A 17892-nucleotide genomic window follows, 5' to 3' on the forward strand; every position below is an offset into this window, starting at 1 on the left:
AAACAGGAAAGAGAAGGTTATTCTCTGGCCCTGGGCTTTAGAGAGGCACCATGGAGGGTGGGATGTGATGCCACACAGAAATCTGGGAACTAAGTGAGAGTCTGTGTATGCCCTGAGAGATTTCCAGTCCCTTCACTCCTTCATCCCACCGCAAGGAGCAACCAGGCTTTTACCCCACCCTATGGGGTAGGAAGTATGAAGATCTTCCCTGAGGGGGTGGGGGGAACTCCCCAAGAAAAAAAAAAACTAACAATGACATCAAGGGCATCGCATCAAAAGTGTTAGGTTACTGTCTGAGACCCTCCATGGTAGCTCTCCAAAATGACAAGCCCTGCCTGTGAAATGTCGAATTGGCTTTTTAGTGACTTGCTACTAAATATTACCATACAACCAAGACATTGCACATTCGAGAAAAGCTTTCGACATAAAAATCAAAGACCAAAGTAAACCAGAAAAACAGGGATAATATGGAAACAGAAAATACAGGGTTCAGAGAAAATTTTTTAAATATTGAATTAATATCTTCAAAAACAAGAGTATATATCACACTAAAGAAAAAAGATGATAACATCTAAAAAGGGGAACATCAGGAAATAAATTTAAAGTGTGTGAGAAAAACATTTAAAAAATTAGTAGTAAAGAGAAAAGATAAAATTGAGGAACTTTCCCAGAATAATATAAACAAGATGGGAAAAAGGAGCAAAAATTGTAAGTAAATTAGAGAACCAACCCCAAAATTCTGACATTTAACTATTATGAATTCCAGAAAGAAAATACACACACACACACACACACACAAATAGAGTAATAAAAATTATCAAAGAATTAACATGTGAAAATTTCTCAGGGGGCACTTGGGTGGCTCAGTGGGTTAAAGCCTCTGCTTTCGGCTCAGGTCATGATCTCAGGGTCCTGGGATCGAGCCCCACATGGGGCTCTCTGCTAAGCGGGAAGCCTGCTTCCCCCTCTCTCTCTGCCTGCCTCTCTGCCTACTTGTGATCTCTCCCTCTGTCAAATAAATAAATAAAATTTCTCAGAACTGAAATATATGAATTTTAAATTTTTCAGAACTGAAATATATGAATTTCCAAATGAAACAGGCCTAATGAGAGCCTAAAGTAAATTAAAAAGGATCCAAACTGGAGTGTCTGGCTGACTTAGTATGCAACTTTTGATCTCAGATGGTGAGTTTGAGCCCTGCATTAGGTGTGGAGATTACAAAAGTAAAAAATAGGGGGTGCCTGGGTGGCTCAGTGGGTTAAACCTCTGCCTTTGGCTCAGGTCATGATCTTGCGGTCCTGGGATCAAGCCCCGTCCCAGCCCTGCCTGCGTCTCTGCCTACTTGTGATCTCAGTCTGTCAAATAAATAAATGAAATCTTTAAAAAAAAATAGTTTTTTGTTTTGTTTTGTTTTTTAAAGGATCCAAACTAAAGCAGAGATTGTAATATCTTAGGATACTAAGAACAAATATTGAAGCTTGGGGAAAAAAACTTAAAAGCTTACATAAAGAAAGAAAAAAAATTCTTATTTTTAAAAAACTGGGGAAAAAACAACATTGGTATTCTTACTAGTGTTAGGTACATTATTAAACCTAACGAGACTGAGACAAGGTGAAAGTTAGGCAAAGCTCTATTCTATGCTAAGCATTAGAAGTCAGACTGACCGGCCAGGGCTGTCTCTGAAGAGAGGGACCACCCCCAGCTTACAGGCTCAAGTATTGACTGACTGACTTCCGAAGAGGGCGACCCCTTCCCCATCTTACAGATTACCTTTTATAGAGCAAAAGTCTGGCCACACATAGGTGGCCAATAAGATTGTAGTCATGTTAGGTCACACGCAGGTGGCCAATTGAATTACAATTTACCCTATAGTAGCTGTTTGACCTAACCTATTACTCTGGTCAGAATTGGTGCTCAAGGTTGGTGCCCAAACGACAGGGTTTACATTCTTTGGTGGTTAAGGAAAAAGTGTGTGTGTGTTTCTTACTGATTGGATGTCTCCACATGGCCCGACTCGTCCTTGTATTCTGGGCTCTATTATAGGAACTAGCTGACCATATTTTACTGGTTTCCCAGACTTGCTTCTAAGTAAGTTTCTCTCGGGGGAGGGGGGCAGGGTCAGTTTAAGTTTTACTGCACAAACAACAAAATGGCTTTTAACCAAGATGGAGTCGCTCTGGCTAAATAGGTCCTTACACTAGCAATACTGGAAACTAAAAGAAAATGGAATATGTTTTAAAATTCTGAGAAAAGCAATGTTCTGATCTAAAATTCTGTATCAAGTGAAGGATAAAATACTCATGTTTTCTTAATGTGCAAAGTCTCAAAACTTCTGTCCCGTATATATTGTTAGTTTTGGAAGCTTCTGGAGGATATGCTCCATGAAATGAAGGAAAACACCAAAAAAAGAAAAAACATATGGGACTCTGGAAGCAAGAACTGAAACCCAGGAAAAGAGCAAAAGAAAGGGGATTCCCAGGGAGGTGGTGACTAGCCCGCCAGGAGGAAAGCAGGCCGGCTGCCTGGGGTGCGTCAGTCATGTGGAGCAAGACAACCAACACCTGGGAGACACAACTCCAAGGGGAAAATAAGCCTTGGGGATTCTCTTAGGGGTTTGTTCTTGTTGTTCTAGTGTTGTCATTGTTGCCATATTAAAAGGAGTTTTTAAATGTTGTTGGAAAATTGGGGAAGAATAAGTATACATGGGAAAGTATATTAAAAGAGGAGGTAATTTCAGGGCACCTGGGTGGCTCAGTGGGTTAAGACTCTGCGTTCCGCTCAGATCATGATCTCAGGGTCCTAGGATCGAGCCCCAAATCAGGCTCTTCGCTCCGCCGGGAACCTGTTTCTCCCTCTCACTCTGTCTGCCTCTCTGCCTACTTGTGATCTCTCTCTGTCAAATAAATAAATAAAATTTTAAAAAGAAAAAAAAAGAGAAGGCAATTTCTAGGGCCAGACAAAACAAAATATTGTTCAAAAAATAAATGTAAGTGTGGTTCAACACAGGAAATTACTACTTGGCTCAGCTGTGAGGAATATACACATTATTCGTAAATGTTATATAGTGATTTAAGTAAGAATTGTGATGTCATTAGTTTAGGAAAAGAAATGGGGAAGGAGAAGAGTATGTTTGTGCATTGTGTGCATGCATATGGTATGTGTGTTAAGCGATAGCTATTATAGTATTAAATCAATAGAATAATTTTTAACATTAATATGTTTTTAAATATGTATTTATTTTAAATGTGTATTTAAGCATCTGTTTTGAAATATTGAGGTAACCAGCAGAAGAAACTGTTTACATTCTTAATAAACCTCAAAATATTATTTAAAGCTCTATGGATACATTTATGTATAAAAGATTGCAAAAATAATTTAAAAGAGTCACCTACTATTTCTAGGAGACCCAGAGAATATCTTTTAAAGACTAGAAACTCTGTTCCTAATCCCAGATGGATTTGGATTGCCAGGTTTAGAAATACTCCACAGGGAAATGTATATCACCCACTCCTTTTAAGAGAATTCCCCAGGAGGCCAATTTACTTCGCCTCTTTGAGCTTCTCTTGTCTCATCTCTCAGCTGAAAAAGTTCATTTAGAACAAACCAAACTCCAATTCAAAGCAAATAACAACTGAAACAGACCAGGGGCAAATGCCAGCTCTTCTTTTGGAGCAGAGCCTCTGCTCAGATCCAGCTGGCTGTTGCCAGGAAGACCAGTGGTTGCTAAGAGGCCCAGTGGTTCAGGAGAAACTGCAGATCTGGGGGGGAGTTGCAGGGGGGTGGGGGAGGGTGGAGTTTTTGTTTTGTTTTTTTTGTTGTTGTTGTTGTTCAGATCTGGGTTTTTACATGAACACTTTGGACTTTAAAATGCTGTTTTAAACTACGCAGTGCCTACCAAACCAAACCCATCTGCAGCGCCCCCCCCCCCACCCACACAGACTGCCTGTGTGAGATCTCTGAATGAGCTGAACACTGATGACTGCTTTAGGCAGCACAATGTCTCATTCCTAAAACTCTGCATTGAATGTATGTGTTTCTTCACCACCAAAGAGGCGGGTTGCTTTATCCCAACCTGACATACTATACTATTTCACCTTGTCACTTTTATCTTTGTGAACACTCACAAATCTTAAGACCCAAATCTGCATAGCGCCTCTATTCAAGGAAACACAAGCATAAAGAGAGGTAAGTTCTGCCAAACACAGCTGGGCCGGAAAATCAAGGAGTCATTCTCCCAGAGACACAATTGGGTAAAAACTCATTAATCCATGTTTCCAGATATGTTAGTGTACACAAAGACAATAATCACTTTTAAATGTAAGGATCAATATCAAGCTCAATATTTGCTGAGATTATCTTTTAATCTTTCACAAGGAAATTTTACCCACCACTGCTAATTATCTTCTTGGTTCACAGGCCTAGAAAACATGAAGACTGTGCCTTTTTTCCTATACATTTTGGGAGCTGCAGCTGCAATCCCGGTAAATGTCCTTTTTTTTCTGCTGTTACATCTCTTCTTCCTGACATTTCATTCTTCCTGACATCCTCCAGTTAAAAAGAAAATGTGTGCATATAGTGGTTTGAAATTCTCTTTTTAATTTTAATGTTATTTTTTTCCCAAGCAGGGAACAAACAACTAGAAAAATTGAGATAAAATACTTTCTAAAAGAATATTTCTTTCAGAACTACCAGATTCCATAAGATAAAATAAATCAAAAGCTGAAAATGTCGATTATCAGTTTTTAGAAAGGGGATATGCCAGGGCATAAATGCCAACGAGAACGGGAAGAAATAAATTGTCTTATGAAAATTCATCACTTAGCATGAGAAGCCCAAGAAATTAGTATGAGAAGTCTTGGGAGTGCGTACCCATACCCTTCAGCAGCATTTTCTTTGAGTTCAAATATATACTGGCTGATCAATTCTGAGTCTGAAATAAAACAGGAACCGATGGGTTAGGGGCAGGAAATGGAATCGTAATCATAAATCAGCTCCTAATTCATCCTTGGAGGTGGGGGGTGGTGTGAAGGTTGTTGAAAATAGAACTAAAACATTTTTTTTTCTTCATGATCAGATACACTAGCCCCACCATTCACACAGCAATAAATTGTATACACACAAAGCAGAATCATTTGAGACCATGTCAGCCCCCTTAAAATTACCTGAAAGTTTTTGTTGTTGCTGTTGTTAGCAGAACGATGGCTTGGATGATCATTTAGGTGTCTTCCAAATGACCCACTTAATCTATAATCAAACCAAAGGATTTGTGCCATTTGTTTCTTTTTCACCAAAGGGAGGAATCAGTCTCCTCTAAAGAAACAAAGTGATTTCTCTCATCCCTTCTCTTCCTCATTCTCTACTCTGTCTAGGCTTCTGTCCTTGGTTTTTGGATAGCTGGTGGCTAACATTTGGTTGACAGATGTGTCAGCAAAGACAAACATCGTGCCGCCCAGACCAGGCAGTTCTTAGAAAACAGAGTGTATGACCACACTGCTAGGGCTTGTGCTTAAGTAGCTGGAGCTACTCCAGCTGAAATTATACATTGTCCTCTGAAATTACAAAGGTGGGATAAATTATGTTCAGCACAGAAAGAAGCTCCCACAGACCCATTGTTTTCTCCTAAAAATGTGTTTTGCCCTTGCAGCTGTTGCCACTATGTAAACAGACATCAAAAGTGTCTCTCAACCAAATGTTTGAATAACACATCTACATGCAGACATATTTTAGATGTTTTTTCTTTAGGACAGTTCCTTGTGCAGATCCAGTCAGATGCTAAAAAAGCTAAGTATCTTCTCATACGGTTTACCCATTAAAAATCTTGTATCATTTTCCTCACCTGGCTGAATTCTATAGAAGTAAGTCGATTCTGTGTGGTTAGGAGATTCCACACAAAGTTCCAGATGTTATGTTGTTATTGCTGTGGGAATAATAATAAAATAGAATTTGATTTCAGAAAATTTCTGAAAGAAGAAAAACTGCCGTGCTTTTTGTGCATTTCTTCCAGCTTACGGAGGCAGAGCAGAGGACGAAGGGTGCAGAGAGGGGGCGCGGTTCCCCACTAATAAGCTAAAATCTCCTCCTTCCATTGCCTTCCATGATGTCTCTGCTGGCAATCTGCCAGACTGGCCACCATTCTTTCTCCTTTCTCTCTTATAAATGGCTTCTTTGGAAACTTTTTCAAATATCATTACTCCTTTTAGTTGAGAAGGTGATAAGAAGCAAGAGAGCAAACAGCACCTAAAATGAATCTTGTATGCCATGTCTTTCCTTATATAATCGGTACAACAGAATGTAATCATAAAGACAAGTCAGTGCAAATAGAATCTGAGTTCTGTACTTACACCTAGGTCTGCCTGACATCTGAGCATCCGTAGTATCTCTCCGATAAAGATTTGTGGTGAATGCCTGCTTAACAGTATCAGACAGTTCACAGTGTTAGCACTGTATCATACCACTGCTAACAACAGTCATTTTTTTCACTTGGGTAGTTTTTTACAATTTCCAGACTTTTATATATGTGTAAACTTATCTTGATATTTCTGCTTATTTCACCTTGATAGATGACAGGGTAGGGATTTACAGTTTGTCAAGTGACAGATTCTTAATAACAGAGTCAAGAGTTGAAGGGAGATCTCTTCTAAATCCATTGTTAAACATCTCCATTGTATCACTGCCCGCTCTTCATCTACGCCTTTAGTCTTGCTAGAAATAGAGCCATCCCTCTAGTTGAAATAATACTCTTCTTGACTAGAATGAAGTGTACTGTTTCACACAACCTTTGAATTAGTTCCACATTAAGTTGTTTTTTATTGTAAGATTTCTTGTTGGATATAAGGCTGATAGTGTTAAGAAAATAAACATTGAATAAAAAGTTTATATCTTTTCTGCTAATTAGCAGCAGTTACTTAAAAGTTAACTTAAGGAAATGTAGTGTTATATCCTTTGGTTAATTTAATTTCACTTGGACTTTCTGCTAAACAACAGTTCTCAAAATTATAAAGTATGAATATTATATTTTTTAAAAGTTTGAAAAGCACAGAAAATACTTCCAAAACTCAAAGATGACTATTATTGAAATAATTTTTGCTCCATTTTCACCTAGTCTCTGCATATATAACATTTTCTTAAATATGTTTGTGATTCATTTAACATTATAATATGGACATTTGCTTATATTCTTAAAAATTCTAGAGAGTCTCTTTTTTTAAATATTTTATTTATTTATTTGATAGAAAGAGATCACAAGTAGGCAGAGAGGCAGGCAGAGATAGAGAGGAGGAACAGGCTCCCCGCTGAGCAGAGAGCCCAATTCGGGACTCTATCCCAGGACCCTGGGATCATGACCTGAGCCTAAGGCAGAGGCTTAACCCACTGAGCCACCCAGGTGCCCCGAGAGTATCTTTTAAGTGACATTATGTATGAAGCATATTACTACTAATAATGATGACAATAAAAGAGTAACTGGAAATTTCAAATGTTAACATCTAGACATGAATAACATGAGCTAATTTCTAATTTTTTCAGACAAATGCAAGGTTCCTGTCTGATCATACCAAACCAACTGCTGATTCCTTGAGTTCCATCCAACAGGCTGAAATACTAACAACACCTAACAACACTGCAATTCCCATGTTAAGGGTTGAAGATGCAGAAAATGAAAAGGAAATTGCAGGGTCTGTAGATCATCCAAACCACAAGGTAAAAGTAACATGGTTACACTGTTACAATTTTAAAATTTTCCAAAGGTCTCAATTTCAAAGCGTAGTCAAGGATATTATCTCATTCTCACTCATCTCAGTTTAATTTTTAAAAGACAGTGATCACATCAACTGTTTCCAATCACCAGAAGAACTGTGAGGGTAAGTTTTACACCTTCGGCCAAGGTGCTATATAATCATGTCATATCACAAAATTTGAATTCAGGTTAAACTTTTAACTATAGAATGTGTAGAACATCATATATGAGTTTACTTGATATTATGTGATGATAAAAAGTAATAATATCAAGTGTTGACTTATGAATTATAAATAAAATATAGATATTCCATTATCATTTGTTTCAAGAGTAAACTTCTTTTCTTTTAAGGCTGAAAAATCTTCAGAACTAAAGTCAAAGGAGGAAAATTATGACCAGTCAGCAGATCAGGACCAGAGTTACAGCCCAGAGCTCAGATTACAGGATGAAGAGGAAAGTGAAAGTGACTTAAGTGAGAATTTGGAGTATATACCATCTGAAGGTACATTGGACCTACAAGAAGATGGGGGTGAGCCTCAAAAGAAAAAAGTACCAGAGAACATTGATTCCCTTGCTCCTAATATTAGTTCCACTATAGATCCTAACCAACAAGAAAGCATTACAAAAACAGAAAAAGAACAGGAACAACCAATAAATGATTTACATCCTCAGCTGAATAGGAGCAACAAAGATAGCCAAGATGTAAGTGATCAAGGAAACCAAGAGCAGGATCCAAATATTCCCAATGGAGAAGAGGAAGGGGAAGAAGAACCTGGAGAAGTTGGTACCCACAATGATAACCAAGAAAGGGGGAGAGAACTTCCCAAGGAGCAGTCTAACAGCAAGGAGGAAGAAGACAGTACCCAATCTGATGATGTTTTGGAAGAGTCCAGTCAGCCAACTCAAGTAAGCAAGATGCAGAAAGATGAATTTGATCAGGGTAACCAAGAACAAGAAGAGGATAGTTCCAATGCAGAAATGGAAGATGAAACTGCATCAAAAATTAACAAGCACAATCAAGATGCTGAATGGCAGAGCCAAGAAGAAAAACCTGATGTTATCAGCAACCAGGAGGAGATAGATAAGAAGTCTGTTTCTGAAGCTCTGCCCGTGGAGCCTACCGAAGCTGGTAACATCATGCCCACAAATCACGGAGCTAATGCTGATGCTGATGATGACCCCAGACACGATGCAAGTGATGACTACGAATTCATCCCAAGTGAGACCTTCATAGAGGCTGAAAGATCTCAATCCATTGCCTATAACCTCAAATATGAAGAAGAAAAAGAAAGAGAGAGAGCACATGAGAATGGGAACGTAGATGCCAGTGAGCCTGGAGAATACCAAGAGGTGAGACTCTTTATAATAATGCTTTTCCGATAGAGCAGTTAGCTTTAACAAGACATAGCCATGACATTTCTCTGTGCTCTCACAGTCTCCTATGCCTATCTCTATCAGCACATTATGAAAATACATCAAAATTTTTTATTTCCCTCTGTATCTCCATCAGTAGGCTGAAAGTGCCTGTTTTGTTTGGGTTCCCCTAGAAGAAGATCCTGATTTTAGTATAGTTTGACAAGTTCAGGGAACAAAGAGGAGTGGAACATGATACAGGGGAGGAAAGGAAGCTAATCAAAGGTACATAATTAAAGCCACATAAAGCACATTCCTCTGAATTACCCCATCTGGAGAGCGAGGGAGCTAGGGCTTTAAAAAGACTGAGAATTGCTAGGAGAGGTATTAATTCCCCAGCAGTTTTGGTTTCTCCTTTGAGCAGGCCAGATAGATTGCCATGATATTTTGGGCACAGAGGTGCAGAAACAGGCAATTGAAAGTGGCTGGAGTGAACTAGAATGACAAACTCTGACAGATCTGAGGGTTGGGAGACACTGACAACTATTGCTCCAATGTCTTGAGAGTAGATGCAATGTAATATTCAAGTTGAATCACCAATGTCTAGCAAAATGCCTCTAACATAGTAAGAGATCCAGGAATGTCTGTTGATTTAACTATAAGGATTAAGAATAAAGACTTCAGCTATAACTTTATTAAGCAAACACACACCAAAATGATCATCAGAAAACCGCAACAGCGTGGGAGTTGGGGAGAAGCATATTGTTATTGGGTTTTAATCATTCGGAGCTTTCATGCAAAACACTAGCAACCACCCAGTAGGACTTGACATAGCTTTTGGTGGCCAAAGTCAACAGTAACCTTGCTTTCTGAAACATCTGCTGCCATTTTACGGTAAGAGTTTTATTACCCCTCAGAAACCTGGGGCCCCTGGGTGTCTCCGTTGGTTAAGCATCCCACTCTTGGTTTCAATTCAGGTCCTGACCTCAAGATTGTGAGATTGGGCCCCATGTAGGGCTCCACGCTTAGCAGGGAACATGCTTGAGTTTCTCTCTCCCTCTCCCTCTGCTCCTCCTCCCCACACTTACTCTCTCCCTCTTTAAAATAAAAAAGTAAATCTCGAAAAAATAAAAAAAGGAAATCTGATGAGAAAACTTTATCAACAGCTTCATAGGGATTACTGATGTAAATGTGTCTTAACTATGGAATCACACGATAATACTATATTTCCACTGTTTTCCCAAATCCAATGGGAAGGTTCCAACTTTGCTCCAGATGTTAGTTCCAACTTTGATTGAGTAATCCCCAGAGATATAGCACTGAATCCAGTTGAAGACACTAATGGCTCCTGTTCTCAAAGTGTTGCTATTTTCACAATTACAGCTGGTACCTTTTTGAGATCTGAAATGATTTGGGTATAAAAAGCTTTCTGAAGGAATGCAGTTGGAATACAAATTATAATGGCTTTCCCCTAAATAGACTTCAGTTTCTGCTCTTGTTATTATAAAGGCCAAGAAAGCAGAGAGCTCACCGAAAGAAGATGAAAGTTCGTATGAAGACAACAGAATGGTGCATGGTAGGGGTGAGTACGGGCTAAGCAGGTGGCTTGTGGCAGTATCAAGGAAAAAATGGAATGGTTACTTAAGCTGTCCCCATTCCTTCATTTGTCACTGCTTCACAGAAATCTCCTCTCCCAAATCCTCCCCAAGGAAATGTTCTCCTAAGTTGTTGACATTCGCTTGCACACATCTGATATATAACTATGGGCAAATGTGTTTACAAACTGGAAGTCTTATTGTAATACTAGTATGAAAGCTAGATTCTTCTTTTTTCCAAAATCCTTTTGCTTCTGAGAAGGATGAATTCTACCTTATTTAATCTCAAATCCATAACTTATTAGTGAATTTAGACACCTTATTTAATTCAGACCTAATTCCCAATTGCATACCCCAAACGCAAACATTTTTAATTTCAACATGATAAAAATTTCGTGACTTACTTAACTTCTGACCAACTTGGACAGCCTTGAATTATAGACTCCAGACATTGGCCATTGTAGGCAGGCCAAGAAGAGCTGTTTGTTCTTTTTAATTTTTGTTTGGTTGGTTTTGTGGTTGTTATTGTTGTTTTTAAATTCCCAATTCAAACTGCACAAAAAATCTTAACTATTGTGTAAAACACTCTAATCCCAGAGGGCCCTATCTTGACATTAACGTGTCCATTAAAATGGTTTCTAATATTTTCCCAAATTTTTTCTTCTTAATGCAAACAGAGCTAATCATCTGGATGAATTTGAGATTGCATACTCAGTTCAGCTTTGCTCATGCTTCTTGTCCAAAATTTTCTGTTAGATTCTTGCATGAACTTCCAGTGTAAAAGAGGACATATCTGTAAGGCTGACCAACAGGGAAAACCCCACTGTGTTTGCCAAGATTCAGTGACTTGTCCTCCTACAAAACTCCTTGATCAGGTAAGTATTCTACAAAAGGATTCCTAAAGGGTCCCAAATAGCGATTTGAATGAAAGTGGTTTGCAATTGAAATATTTGGCAAAAAAAAAAAAAAAAAAGGCAGATGTCCTGGTTATCATCTAATACTTGAAATAATGTTGAACAGGAACAAAAACCAGCAAAAACAAGGAGTTTCTACAGTGCCCTAAAAAGGTAATAATGGCATTGATCTTTAGAACTCATTTTAAAATTCATTGTATCCTCGGAACGTCTGCAGCTTGCATTCTAGTGAGCTTATCTAAAGCTAAATTCTTCACCCTGGTATAATTTAATTGATTTTTCTTTTCTTTTCTTTTTCTTTTTTTTTTTTTTTTACCAAATGGGACAGTTATCATCTTAATAACTTCACTTACCTGACTACATTGTTGGCACAGTTGATCAGTCAGTCTATAAACTTTAAGGAGCAAGGTCTTTCCCCAGTGTACATCCAGAAACATGAGCTTTTTCTCATGCTTGTCTGTCCTAGGTTTGTGGCACTGACAACCAGACCTATGCTAGCTCCTGTCATCTGTTTGCTACTAAATGTAAACTGGAAGGGACCAAAAAAGGGCACCAACTACAGCTGGATTATTTTGGAGCCTGCAAATGTAAGATTCCATCATTATTCTGCCAACCATCATTTCTGAGAGGATTGGCATGAATCTCTGCCTATCTGAATAATACATATACAAACTCATACATGCAAACGGAAAAAGGCTAATGTAGTTCTGAACCTAGGATGCTCACTAAAGTCTACTAGAGAGACTTCAAAAAAGAAAAAGAAAAAGAAAAATCCCCAGGGGCACCTGGGTGGCTCACTGAGTTAAAGCCTCTACCTTCAGCTCGGGTCATGATCCCAGGGTCCTGGGATCGAGCCCCGCATTGGGCTCTCTGCTCGGCGGAGAACCTACTTCCTTCTCTTTCACTGCCTGCCTTTCTGCCTACTTGTAATCTCTGTCTGTCAAATAAATTTTTTAAAAAAGATCTAAAAAAAAGAAGAAGAAGAAGAAGAAGAAGAAAAAGAAAAAAAAATGCCCAGGCTTTAATTATAAGAGACTGATAGAGTCGGACGGGGTTGGGGCTTTGGCATTGTTTTTTCATTTGTTTTTAAAGTAACCTAGACAATTCTAACGTGCAGCCAGGGTTCAGAACCACTATGATAATGTTACCACTTAATAACTAAGACAAGTCATTGGAATTTTGCTAAATTACTTGTCCTCTTTCCAATGTACGTTAAGTCTCCGCCAAGAAGTTTTATAACATTATATCCTTCCAGAAGTTTTCTTAATTGTCTTCCTTCCCCCAAGATACTCTCAAGTGTGTTTGGATCTCCTTATCACTAAGTAATTCTCCACATTAACCATGCTCACTAATATTTCCAGTTCTCTTCTCCTTCCTTATGCATAGGAGTATTAAACTTCCCAGCCCTCTGGATGTTAAATGTGGCCAAATGAGCTGCTCAATGAAATTTCAGTCAAAAGCCTCCATGTGAGTTCTGGGCAGATGTATTTAAGAGCTAGTGTGTGGTTGTCTATGTGCCCCAACCTTGTCTGGAGATGGTGGTGTCCTCATGATCCTGAGCCCCAGAGAGACTGCCATGAGCAGAGCCCTCTTGCCAACTTGTATTGGACTCGAATGTCCAAAACAGTGATGGTAGTTAACACTGCGAAATAGTACATCTGAAAGTTGCTCAGAGAGTAGATCCTGAAAGTTCTCATGCAAGGAAAAGTAAAAATTTTTGTGACTGGATGAGATGATAACAGTTAACTAAACATATTGTAGTAGACCTAGCACAAAATATGGATGTCAGGCATTAAGCTGTACACCTTGAACTTACACAGTAAGCTTGAACTTAACTCACTGACATCTCAATAAAACTAAGAAAAAGAACCAAACCCTTTGTTCTTTTAAGCCACTGAGATGGAACATCATTTGTTACCACAGAATAATCTAACTTCCACTTTTGTCTTTTTTCTCCTAATGAAGAGTTCTTGTGTCCTCTACCTCTACATGCCCACTTTCTGATTCTAGAACAGTGGTTCTCAGCCTTGCCGGTGTATCAAAATTTTCTTTGGATCTTTTAAAACATCCTGATGCCCAAGCTCCACTCTGAAGCAATCACATCAGAATTTCCTTGACTGGAAGCCGTGTCTGGGGTGTTTATAAAGCGCACTAGGCAGTCCTGCTTGGCCGCCATGGTTAAGCACACTGTTGTGCTGGTAAGACAGTGAGAGAGCGTTCGGCCACCAGCTGTTGTTAGACTTCCTGTTTTGACGACTTGCCTTAAGATAGGAGTTAAAGTAACCTTTAACCTAAAGGTTAAAATCTCTTTTCTTGGGGTGCCTGGGTAGCTCAGTTGTTAAGCATCTGCCTTTGGCTCAGGTCATGGTCCCAGAGTCCTGGGATCGAGCCCTGCAACTGGATCCCTGCTTGGCAGGAAGCCTGCTTCCCCCTCTCTGACTCTACCTACTTGTGTTCCCTCTCTCACTCTCTCTCTCTGTCAAATAAATAAGTAATCTTTTTTAAAAATCCCTTTTCTTTCCTCTTGGAACAGCCATTCCTATTTGTACAGACTTTGAAGTGACTCAGTTTCCCCTAAGGATGAGAGACTGGCTCAAGAATATCCTCATGCAGCTCTATGAGGCAAACCCTGAACATGCTGGATATCTAAACGAGAAGCAGAGAAATAAAGTAAGTTATCCAAAGTCATCCAGGGGCCAGATCCCTAAGTGTCTACCTACAGGGTCTGAGGAAAAAAGATGTGTGGGTGGGGGAAGAGAGACCTACCCCCCTTTGCGTATCAGCCAGAGCCCACTTTGTCTCCCCCCACACCTGGTAAGTTCATTCGTACTAACAGAATAGTAGGGGTCACCATTCATGCCACAAGGCTTGAGACATAGCCAAACCACCCCATTCCTACTCAAAGTGTGGTGGCCCGAGCAAGGACTCTATAACTCACACCCAGAGCAAGCCCTGGTTGAGCAAAGTAAACCTCAATTTAGCACTTCTAAGTTCAGGGCCAGACATAGTATTTAAATTTAAACATATTTTCTGCCTTCCTAGGCCATACAGATTTATGGTATAAGAGAAATTCCTTACTATGCTATATTACTTGCAAAGTCAGTAATATAGCAAGTTTTTAAAGTTTAGAATATTTATTCCAGAAGTTCTCAGAGAAAACTCTTTCATCAAATAGCTATTGAGTGCAACTTAGGTATCTGGAATTAATTTATGTACTGGAGATACAGCAGTAAACCAAACAAAATCTCTGCCTTTGTGACCTTACGTTCTAGACAAAGAGACTCTGAACAATTAAGAGTGTGTGTGTGCGTGTGTGTGTGTGTGTAGATGTATGTATGTATATACATATTGCAAATATGAACATACATGCACATATATAAACATGTAAATAAATATGCAAAGATATGTGTAAGAAAAGTCAGATGGGATAAAACATGCTCTGAAGAAAAAGTTAAGCAAAAAGGAAGCTGTGAATTAACTGTGTCAAATGCTGTTTACAGGCTCTAAGATGAGGACTGAGTGGGCCACTGATTTGGCATGTGGTGGCCCCAGAGTTGACCTTGACAGAAGCTGTTTTTGCAGAATGGAGAGGAGAAAAGCCTGAGTGGGCAGGGTTCAAAAGAGAATAAGGAGAAAAGAAGTGAAAGCAGCAAATACAGACAATATTTTCACAACATTTGCTGTAAAGGTGAAAAGTGAAATGGGGAGGCAGATGGAAGTGAGTATGAGTCCCATCTACCAGTGGAAGATGGTAAAGGACGTTTGTATGCCTCCCCAGTAATCCAGTAAAGAAGGAAAAACTAATGAGGGGTAGAAAAGGTGCCCAGCTGCCATTGAGTGTTCTTGAAGAGGTGAAAAGGGGTAGGCAGGCTCCTGAGCACCTGTGAAAGGTCGGGCTTATATTCAGAGCACAGGAAGTTCATCCATGATAACAAGGAGGAAGGTTGGTGGAGAAGGCCCTGGGAATAAGTAGACGTTCTATTCAAATTGCTTCCAGTTAGTTCATGAGTAACACCACAAGTTGAGAGTATTACATGAATTGCCTGGAAATAATGTCTGTCCTCTCTCTTTAATACATCATCATGAACACCTTGAGAGCATTAGATACAAAACAGAGAAATTCTAATGAGAATGGCCAAGTGTTGTCACACAACAGCTAGACTGATTGTAAGCACACATTGGACAAAAATACACAGAGAACTAAGAATGGAGTATGCCACCAGGGGAAAGCGAAGACTTTTTACTAATCAGTAATTTTGCGTGAGTCAGTTCAGCCCCTTTCATTAAAACCTTTTCCTACTGTGATGAATAGTATCTGGTTAAAAGAAAAATCAAAAAATACTTAAATCTCTTCTGAAAACCACAGGTTGTGGGGTTTTTGTTTTGTTTTTGTTTTTGTTTTTTCTTTTAATGTTAGCTGTTATTCTCTGTAGAACTAAGAAAATCAATAGTGTTGATTAGAAAGTATTTTATTTGATGGTCTGGGCCTATTTTCCTCTGTCATGTCACTATTACTCTTTAAGTAAAGTTTAGCAAATGGTAATTCCATTACACTTGTCTGATTCCCTGATGATTTTCTCCCTTCCTAATATCAGGTCAAGAAAATTTACCTGGATGAAAAGAGGCTCTTGGCTGGGGACCATTCCATTGACCTTCTCTTAAGGGACTTTAAGAAAAACTACCACATGTATGTATATCCTGTGCACTGGCAGTTTGGTGAACTCGACCAACATCCTATGGACAGGTAAAAACTCTTTACCTTTCCATTACTAGGTCATCGCCCTGACATAATGTCTTAGTTATCTGTATGAAGATAATTCTAAACAAATTTAGAAGTTTCCCAGCTCTGATTTAGAACACTGCAATCCCAAAAATATGCGGTTAGGTGTCTAAACACAAAACTGTTTTGTAAAGAACAGAATATGGCCACACCACGGTTCCCACGTTTAGGTGTTAAGACCTAGCCTGCAACAGAGACTCCTTCAGTTCTTTCTCATTCTTGATCCTAAATTCCCAAGATAATCTGATTGGCCCGATCTGGGTCAAATGCCTACACCTAGAACAATCAGCTGTGGTCAGTGGGTAAGAGCCAGGTTGTACAAACGTGATGGCTGGTGGGGGCATCCCTATAAATTTAAGATGGTGGGAGGATACTTCTAGCGAGGAAGGAAACCTGGTGACATCCCAAGCACTGTCTATCTTACCCCTAAATAGTTTGTTTCTTTTGCAGTTTTTCATGAGTGTACTATTTACTTGGTCTACTTATCAACCTTGTGGAAGAAAAACACCTTGGTTATCCTAAAGATTAGCTTTAATATATAAGCTACTCTTTAACATAGTGTCATTCACTTTGTTGCAGAGTCTTGACTCATTCTGAGCTTGCTCCTTTGCGAGCATCTCTGGTGCCCATGGAACACTGCATAACCCGCTTCTTTGAGGAGTGTGACCCCAACAAGGATAAGCACATCACCCTGATGGAGTGGGGCCACTGCTTTGGAATTAAAGAAGGTAAATTCATCATCAGCCCGGGGAAAGGGGTGTCCTTTTCTCCAGCAGAGCCCTAAGCCCTGCAGCCCTCCTAGAGAGGTCCTGCAGCATCCTCAGATGGAAACCTCCAGACAGGAAGGTGGCAGCACCACAGGTAGGACTCCTTTGGTGCACACACTGTCATGGCAAGGTTCTTGCCTACTTCCGTTACGATACTCTTTTTATGATACGTCGAAGTCTTAGCAGTTGGCTAAACCAAAGAAAATGACATCGATCCCGAGAGCTGTGCCAAATATCAGAAGGCTACCCATCTGAGAAAGGAGGGATTTTATATCCTTTCTTAACCAGAGTATCGGTCCAAACTTCTAAAAATCATAGGTAAAGAGTAAAAGAACAAGTCTGATTCTGCCAGTGGGAGATGTCAGAAAAATCTTAGAATTCATAATGGATACACTAAAGACTGGGCCTCCTATCACAATAGAATGTGTCCAGATATTGTGCTTTAATCCATGACTGCATCTTCAATGACAAAAATAATAGTAGTTGTAATGATAATAATATAAATGATGATAATAAAATCATCATCATCATCATCATCATCTTCATCATCAAAGTGTTCTTTCTTTACTCCTGTGATGGAGGAACTTATTTTAGACATTTGTTTTGCTAGGTTATGTCTTAATGTATTTCCTTTTATTTTCCTAAGTTAAGGCTGATTTTTATGAGCAAGCATGTTTTTAATGACCAAGATTTGAAAGATGTTCAAAAAATGAAAAATCAGAACCACTTGCACAATGTAAATCAACAG

The 17892-nt window shown here is 39.2% G+C and overlaps 1 protein-coding gene across 1 annotated transcript in view; it reads left to right on the plus strand.

Annotated features, from left to right (window-relative positions):
• Nucleotides 1–17892, plus strand: part of SPARCL1 (SPARC like 1) — a 47605-nt gene that overhangs the window by 22870 nt on the left and 6843 nt on the right. The window contains exons 2-10 of the mRNA XM_004756111.3: nt 4417–4481; nt 7525–7698; nt 8087–9085; nt 10598–10670; nt 11440–11558; nt 12064–12184; nt 14131–14267; nt 16193–16341; nt 16957–17105. Of these exons, the coding sequence (XP_004756168.1) occupies nt 4428–4481; nt 7525–7698; nt 8087–9085; nt 10598–10670; nt 11440–11558; nt 12064–12184; nt 14131–14267; nt 16193–16341; nt 16957–17105 (1975 nt within the window). The 5' untranslated portion in view covers nt 4417–4427. The remainder of the gene's footprint in view (nt 1–4416; nt 4482–7524; nt 7699–8086; nt 9086–10597; nt 10671–11439; nt 11559–12063; nt 12185–14130; nt 14268–16192; nt 16342–16956; nt 17106–17892) is intronic.

The sequence above is a fragment of the Mustela putorius genome, unplaced genomic scaffold, assembly GCF_011764305.1.
Source record: "Mustela putorius furo isolate JIRA1106 unplaced genomic scaffold, ASM1176430v1.1 tig00000382_pilon_pilon_pilon, whole genome shotgun sequence".
NCBI lineage: Eukaryota > Metazoa > Chordata > Mammalia > Carnivora > Mustelidae > Mustela > Mustela putorius.